The following is an 8,816-nucleotide window of genomic DNA, read 5'->3' on the forward strand; positions in this document are numbered from 1 at the left end:
TTTAACAATGTGCTTTTGCATCACAAATTGAACGCATGAACACCAAGTGCAACAAGTTTTTCGTTACTAACAATTTGTAATCACATAACCGATTACCGTTACGCTAGTGATACAAATCATCACCCGATATAATCCATCATAAGAATATATCAATCAGATACAAAAATATCAAGAAAAAAAAAACAACACTTGCTAGACTCCCTTGAAACTGGTTAATTGATAACAATGGCATCACTTCCTATCAAACCAAACGACACCCTCTTCTTCTCTGACCCAAAATCGAACTTAAGATCAGACACGCCATCATCAACAGCAGCACTGCTGGTAGAAGGGAAACTGAAAACAACCCGCTCACTTGATTTGTTCAATCCAAAGCTGTAAGCTGGTGTAACAGGCAAATCCTTTGACTGGGGTGCTGCTGGTGGTGAGAAAAATGGCAAGATGGATGGCGTTGGTGGCTGTGGCTCTGATGCTGAGCTGGCAGTGGCGGGGAAAGAGAAGGTGAATCCACGGCCATTATCAGATGATACAACCTGTTGTGGGTCTGGCCTCTTGAAGGAAATAGGTTTCAAGTTCGGTTGAGATGGCCTCTTCTTAGTGAGATCTTGGCCGTTGGTTTTGTTGTCAAATGACCATGGCTGACTTTTTTCCTTTTCCTTGCTGTCTGGAACCCTAGACTTCTGTTTTGAACCAAAGGTGCTGCGATTAGAAATACGGCATATAATGAAGACAATGAAAATACGGGAAAGTACCTCATTTGCAACATCCGTATTCTTAAGACCGAATGAAGGCCCTGCAGCAGCATCATTAGCCGTGGTAGACGTTTTGGTTTCTGCATTTGAGGTTTTCATTTGATCTCTGAAGCTTATTCCACTCTCGGGTCCTTTTAAAGTAGTATCTCGAGAAGGCGATCGTTTCCATTCGGTTGCTAGCTTCAACTCGGCTGCCTTTTCTTTAGGGGTCGGCTTGTGTCTATCGAGATGCTCTAATATCTTTCTAACTGTCTCATTAGACGGTCCTGCCTCGGCTTTAAAAGTTTGTTCATGCTTGTCTGGTGTATTCAGGTGTGAAGTGCCACTAGTTACCGGATTCTTTTGGAATACGGGCATAAAGCTTCTAGAAGCACTGGAGGAAGAAACGAGCTGAGCAGGAGAGCGACGTGTTGGTCCTTCAGATTGTGGTTCTGACGCAAACTTGTTCCTAACACGACGAATAGGACCTACTGATCCATACCCACCATCCATGACATCACTACTTGTCTTTATCTGTGTACATACAGGACAATTATCAATAATTATATCTACGGTAAGTCGATAACAAGTATGTGAGCAGCTAGAATAAAATGTACCTGCCACCTAGATTGTTGGAACGTGGTCAGAGAAACATTAGAAGACTTGCCATCACCTTGTAACTGATTCAGCTGTATTTAAATAAATAAATAACTTGAACACTAGAATGTCAAACGAATCTTGATAAATTTAGGTTAAAAAAATAAAGAGTAAAATGCCTTTTTCGTCCCTTAGGTTTGGCCAGTTTTGCGACTTTCGTTCAAAAGTTTGTTTTTTCGCATCCGAATCCAAAAGGTTTTAAATCTTGCCATTTTTATCTGGCTCGTTAACTCCATCCATTTTCCTCCGTTAAGTCAAGGGTATTTTCGTCTTTTTTGTTAACTTAAAGGGAAATTCGATCTTTTGAATACTTGTACATTATGCTAAATGCCTGTACAGTGTACATAAAGTGAAAAAGACCGAATTGCCTTTTAAGTTAGCAGAAAAGACGGAAATACTCGTGACTTAATACTTAATAGAGAAAAATGGATGGAGTTAACGAGCCGGATGAAAATGGCAAGATTTCAAACCTTTTAGATCCAGATGCAGAGAAACAAACCTTTAGACGAAAGTCGCAAAACTTGCCAAAAATGGCATTTTACTCGAAAATAAATAAGGACCACGTACTCTTGGCTTGGTTCTAGAATACGGTGTGCGTGGAATATTATGAAGCCCGTATCTGCTTCTTTGACTCTGCGGAGTTAGATAACCGCGATGGTCTTGTACCATGGCACCGGGCCAACAAGTAGATGATTTTGATGAAGGCGTGAAAAAATGGGGTTTTGAAGGGAACACGTCATTAATCTGTTGTTCCCTTCCAGCTGTTGATGTGTTGTTACCGTAAGTTTTAAATCCCGATTCTGATGCTCGGCTTCCCATATAAGCTTTAGCAATATCTATTGGTGACGCAGCAACTTCATCTTGTATCTGCAATGAAGAATGTTACACTAACGATATAATAATTGCTAATAGCATAAATCAAGAATTGTACTCACAGCTGATTGCAAACGAGGCATTGGGGTTTCCACATCATATTGCTTCCTAATATTAGATGTAGACGGGAGTTCGCGGTCCGACACGTTTCCTTTACCTTTCCCCTGAGGAGTCACATTTGCTGCTTTCTCCGCTCCCTCGGCATTAGAATCATCAACCAATCTAGAATTCAATATCTCCATTAAACGCCTGCTTTCATCCCTGCCATTCAATTGAACGTTAATTAACAAAATGTTCCACACAAATAATGAGTTGGAAGGCTGGTAAAGAATATATATATATAGGGTGAGATCATTTAGGAACCACCATTTATGGCGAGAACCAGTGTGAACACAACCAAAACTAGTTAAAAAATACAAAATTTCTTTTTTTAAATTTCCATTAAAATCGCAACTTTTTAATAATTAAAAGAAATTCTTTTTAATTTTTTTTAATAGAAGTCGCGATTTAACTGTAAATTTTTTTAAAAAATAGCATTTAGTTTTGGGGTCTAGCTTTTAGCTTGGGTGGGGGGTTTAGTTTTTTTTGGAAGAAGAAGGAGGGGGGGGGGGGGGGGGGGTAGGTTTTTGGGTGGTGGTGAGTGGTTCCCACATGAACCCTACTCTATATATATTTCATGAGTCAAACATAACGCTTTACCGAGAGAATTGTTTCCCTTTCAGCAAGGTCTCAATTTGATCTAAACCAAGATCATCAGTCGACTTCTTTGAGTTATCTTGTTGGATATTAACATGGTCTGAGATCCCCTTCAATTTATCCACTTCATTACTAGGGCCTGCATTTCTAATCGAACTGGATACTCCAACCTGCACAAAACATAAGAGCATACACTCATATAACTTAGCCATTTTTAAGTATTCATCTTGTATGATGTATCAACATGGTGAAACATAAAACTGAAAGAAGGTCAAACATTTAAAATTCAATCCAACTATACACAATGAGTCAATGATGTGGGTCTGTTACATAGTTGTTAAAAGCCATCGCCTCTTCCGCCTAGGCCCAATTTCCTAGCTAGGCAAGGTAATTGCGCCTTAAGTCAAGGCAATTGCGCTTTAATTATTCAGGTGATGGTTCATGTGCAGATTCCGGCGATATTCCTAGATTCTTGAGAGTTTTCGGTCAAATTCTCTAAATTCTGGCAAGATTCTAGCTGGATTTCTACTTTTATCTAACGAAAATACTTTTCTACACTAATAAACTAGCATTTTCTAACTTTTGGTACTAAATAGACGATATTAAATGTTATATAATAGCTTTAGTATATTTAATTTGAAGAATAGTATTAATTTTTATTATATAAAAATATTTTAAGTTTTTTTTTATGTACGCTTTTTTTTCTCAGGCCCACGTTTTTTTGCGTCTTGCGCCTAGGCCTCAGGCGAGGCCTATGCGCCTTGAGTGCACCTAACAACTTTAATAACTATGGTCTGTTATATCGACAAGGCATTGCTACAGCATTTTGTACAACAAAAAGTGTTTTATTTCCTTTTCTAGATGACCCCATAGTTGTTAACGGCGAATAGCGATAAGGTACCTATATGCTCCATAGAAAATAACGATAAATAGCGAGCGGCTATAAGAAACAGCATTCCCTTTTCTGGAAATATTTGAAGTGAAACTACTCTCTTTCCCTGTTGTCGTCATGAAAATAAAATTGGTGATCCATTTTGGACCACAAGATTTACAGTAGCTTGTATCCAAAAATTATTTGCAAGAGTAAGGCAGCCACTTCTGTCAATTGAGCATATAGTTCATGTTTAAATATTTATGCATGATCATCTGCTACCTAAAATCACAAATTCCCTGGTGCCACGTATATGTCATGTCTCAATATAACTTGATGATCATTTCATCAATCTTGTGATTTGTTAACCTACCTTTTGCATCAACATAATGCTTTGTGGATAATTACAGCAACGACATCAAACTTTCTGAATCATGTCATAGCTGTATCATCATATGATATTTTCACCAAGTCACTATCAAACAAGTAACATGAAAATCAAAATATAACAAATTATAGTAGTGCAGAAAGATCCCGCAAGGGGGTACATATGGCAAAGGTCTAGTAGGATATCTACAAACCTTTATGTGTATTAATTTAGTAAAATAATGTATATTTGGGACCATAACAAATTATATATTTCTAGAACAAGGTAAATAAAACAAAAAACTAGAAATATTTGCATGAATGTTACATGTGTAGATGTCTAAGCATAATGAAAAAAACAGGACTTGCCTCCAAAGTGTGTTTAGCATCATCGAGTGCATGTACAATTGCATCTACATCTTCATCGTCTGTCCAATAAAAGAAAATGTTCATATTAGTAAATGATACATAGAAGATATAATTAAGAAAATTTAAGGGTATGCGTCATAGTACTCTCAGTTGACATCTTAATGATAAATGGCTAATGAACATGATGATCAATCATCAATGGCATTGTCTTGGATTTCAATGCATACCCTACCCAATTCAGTTGCACTACCAAAACGTCAATCGAAAGTTGAATAAAAGAGTTTTGTATTTTCATAAAGATAATGATTCGCATCCTCACAACCTTACTTCTACCCAATTCAGGTATAAGTGCATGTGGCCTACCCCTACGTAATAAAATCGGTAATCAGCTAGCGGTCTTACTTCTGAAACCTTTTTTCCCTTCGCTGACTAAAACACAGATAGAAGCTTTCATTGTTCTATAGATAACCTTCTATAGATAACCCAATGTCTAGTTGACTTACTTCTTATCACTCAAATTGCACCCATGACTACTTCTCATCTCTCAAATTGCACCCATGTCTACTTCTAATCAGTAAAAAAAACAATAATATCCTAACTTTGTGCTATGCAATTATAGCGGTCCAAAATCAAATAGCGGTCAAGGTCCGCTATATTATATATAGGTTATAGCGGTAATTTTTATATCATGCATATTTTATGTATTTACATGTATATAAATATATATATATTGAAAAATATTAACAATAATATCAAAATTTATAGTAATATATCATGCAAAATATTAGTAGTAATATCAAAATCCAAAACATTAACTGGGAAAGTCCAGCAAATTAGATATTTAGGTTTAATTTTGGGTTTGGGCCTTTACTTTTGGGTTTATTTATAAACAAAAAGTTAATTAATGTGGGCTTTACCTTACTTTTGGGCTGAAATAAGAAAAAACGCTAAAAGCAGTGCTACGACCGCTATACAGGTTTCAAAATAGCGGTCCAATAGCGGATTTAGCACCGCTAATAGCGGGACCGCTATGGGTTCGTATGTCCGCTAGGCGCTATAGCACCGCTATAGCACGCTATTGACTGCATAGATTTTGTGTACCCTTCCAAAAGAAGTCGGTTAACAGCATGTATGTATTTATTAATCCTACGGAAAGCTCACCTATATTACCAGACCACTAAGAAACCAGCTTCCTTCCAATACCCACACACTAGCCATAAATACAGACTAAGTCAGGTGTCCATACTTCTAACAAAGTTGTATACTACATAACAGAGTTAAGTGCTTACTTACTCAAAACTCTTCGTGTGATAACAACCATTAACCACTCACGTCTCACAGCTCTATTTACATCTTAATCCTTCAATTAGCCATTTTTCACCCTACATTGATCACTTCCTTAAGATCCAAGACCTTAACCAAATATTAACAAAACTTCAATCCTCCAATATCTTCTTAAAACCAAAACAAACTAACTAATAAAGATCAAACATCATTTTAATCCAAACAATAAAATTTCATCAATTACACAAAATGAAATACTTAAATCACTCAACAACAGCATAACATAACCAAAACGTCTACTTCAACATGATTACAAAACACAAATGTATTGCAGCTGCATAAGATCCGTCAACTAGAAACAAAACCCTAACTCGCCAGAAAACATAAACTCACCATGATCACTAGAAGAATCGTCCACATATTCATCGGCAGATGAAGATTCAGGGTTAAAGAGAAAGGACGGCAGTATTCTGGTGGCTCCACCGACGATGAGACGGCGAGCAGGATTGACAACAAGCTTCGACAGCCAGCCACCGGACTGAGATTGGTTATTGGCAGTACTCGGTGGTGGACGGTCGTAAGGTGTAGACGGCCGCTTCCTTGGTGGCTTTCTGAACTTTCCGCCGGCACCGGCGCCTCCGGGATACGGCGTTGTCGAAGATGACGGCTTAGAGCTCTCCATCTCTCTCTCTCTCTCTAGTGGTTGTTTGGTTCCTGATTTAAAAATGTGGGTTTTAATGGGTTTTTGGTTCCGTCGGTCGGGTCGGGTCGGGTCGGTCAAGCATTGTAACTCGTTATTATCTGTTTAATACATGATTAGACATGTATAAGTAGAGCTGCAAATGAACCAAACGTTCAGCGAACAATTTGTGAACGGTTTGGCAAGAAGTTCGTTTGTGTTTGTTTGTTTATGAAACAAACGAACACGAACAAGAAATTTCGTTCATTTAGTTAAATGAACAAACATGAACAGAGGTCGTGTTCGTTCGTTTATGTTCATGAACGTTCGGTAACGTGTTCGTTTGCGTTCGATAGTTAACTAGTGTTTTTAGTTTTTATATTTATTTAAATACTTCAAAATTCCGACAAGTTAAATATCTAATAACAGTGTATTTTATATTTTGTTCGTGAACGATTGTTTGTGTTCGTTTGTTTCCATTTGTGTTCATGAACATTAGTTTATGCTCATTTGTGTTCGTCAACGTTCGTTTTTGTTCGTTGCCTAAAATTAACAAACAAACACAAACGAACACGAACAAGTTCATTTCCTTAACAAACGAACATGACCATAAAATCTCGTTCGATAAGTGTTTGTGAACACATATATTTCTTAACAAACGAGCACAAACAAGGTCTTGTTCGTGTTCGTTCGGTTCGTTTGCAGACCTATGTATAAGAAAAGGCCCGTGGCTTCATAGTCTAGTAGAATTTTTGGGGTGAGATAAAGCTATGGGATAGGTCCTGAGTTCGATTCCCACAAAAGAGATTTTTCCCATATTTATTGGATTTTCTTCTGAATTTGTGTATCGATGGATATGGTCGGGTGGTTCCGCTCGTGGCATGATGATACTTCAGTGGTCTGTCAGTGATTCAAATTTGACGTTAAAAAAAAGACATGTATAAGAAAAAGTAAACTATATAATTTTATATTTTTAAAAAAATAGTTAGAATTAGAAGATTTGGTTTTATCGTTTTTCTTCTTGGTATATAAAATATACAAATGTGTTATGCACATGAGGTATAAAGTAGTTAAATGAATCGTATACATGTTTGATACTTGTGTTAGTCATGTCGCATGTGACCTATATTAAAAAGGATAAGACATTTTTGTTAGCCCATGTAACGCCCTGCTTTTTCATACTTTCCATAATTAGAAAGCTCGCCTTGTAATGCTATTTTTGGAAATCTTGTATTATTGTAGTCGTCTTTTCGTTGTAAAATCCGAGACTTGGATCATAAATAAAATTCGTGTTTCTTTAAATTCACCATCTACATATTCATACATGTTCATACGTTCGAATTCATTGTACATCGAATCCTTATTTGTAATTCATACTTATACGATACTTATTCACGATGCATGTCCATGCTTGTCCTTAAATTATTGATACCTAAAAACCCCTAATAATATGTTTATTTATACAACGGTTAATCATCTAATATGTGACATATACTTGTCACTTACAAACATGTTACATACTTGTACATTACACTTTTTACCTAGTTAAATCATGTTTTATTTCATATTTCACCTTGTTACAAGTTAGGGGAAACATTGTTGCATATTATTACACAACTTAATTAACAAAATTACTCATTATAATATTTTAAAAAAATAAAAAAATAAAGAAATATGGCAGCCCCAATTCAGCAAAATTCAGCTCCATATAGTTGGGTTTTGTGGGCTAGTTTCAAGGTGTATGATGTGCGTGAAGTGTAATATTATTTTGATGAGTATTTAAGCCCCTTTTTACACTTTTAGCCAAGTTTTAAATTTATAAAACACGATATTTACTAACACTAAACACACATATGGGCAAGTGCACCCATCGTGGACGTAGTATAGTGTTGGTAAGATACCGAGGTCGTCCAAGGACACAAGAGCTTTTAATACCGGTTTATCCTCAACGTCTAATCAAATCAAAAAGGTTAGAGAAATGTTTTTAAACTTAAGAAAATAAAAACTAACTAAATGCTGAAAAATAAAAATAAAATAAAAACAGATAGACAAGATGAATCACTTGGATCCGACATGTGTATTAGTATAACCTTTGATTATTTTCGCACTTTTGCACTTGTTTAAGAGATTATCTTAGTTATTGTAGTAGGCCCCTCTTTTGAAGGCGACGTTACCCTCAACCCAGTAGTTTGAGTCAGCAAGGATACAATCCTAAAGAGTCGGATTATTGAAAGATAATGAATTAAGTTATTAATGCAAATTGTGGTAGGCCCCGCTTTTGGCGGTGACG

At 36.5% G+C, this 8,816-nt stretch overlaps 1 protein-coding gene across 1 annotated transcript; it reads right to left on the bottom strand.

The window, feature by feature from the left end:
* On the bottom strand, positions 1-6,566 carry LOC110865625 (nuclear pore complex protein NUP1). The gene is made up of 8 exons (XM_022114946.2): positions 6,241-6,566; positions 4,564-4,622; positions 2,961-3,127; positions 2,324-2,522; positions 1,956-2,255; positions 1,349-1,420; positions 753-1,265; positions 1-680 (listed from the first exon to the last, which is right to left on the bottom strand). The coding sequence occupies exons 1-8, from the start codon at positions 6,527-6,529 to the stop codon at positions 213-215; spliced, it is 2,067 nt and encodes a 688-aa protein (XP_021970638.1). The 5' UTR covers positions 6,530-6,566; the 3' UTR covers positions 1-212.
* Between the last annotated feature and the right edge of the window lie 2,250 nt (positions 6,567-8,816).

The sequence above is a fragment of the Helianthus annuus genome, chromosome 6 (genome assembly GCF_002127325.2).
Source record: "Helianthus annuus cultivar XRQ/B chromosome 6, HanXRQr2.0-SUNRISE, whole genome shotgun sequence".
Classification (NCBI taxonomy): domain Eukaryota; kingdom Viridiplantae; phylum Streptophyta; class Magnoliopsida; order Asterales; family Asteraceae; genus Helianthus; species Helianthus annuus.

Excerpts from the sequence above, each read along its gene's own strand:
- LOC110865625 (XM_022114946.2), bottom strand. The coding sequence starts at position 6,529 with ATGGAGAGCTCTAAGCCGTCATCTTCGACAACGCCGTATCCCGGAGGC. Across the intron at positions 2,523-2,960 it reads AAAGGGAAACAATTCTCTCG|GGATGAAAGCAGGCGTTTAA; the intron begins GTAAAGCGTTAT and ends ATTGAATGGCAG. Across the intron at positions 681-752 it reads ATACGGATGTTGCAAATGAG|AAGTCTAGGGTTCCAGACAG; the intron begins GTACTTTCCCGT and ends GGTTCAAAACAG.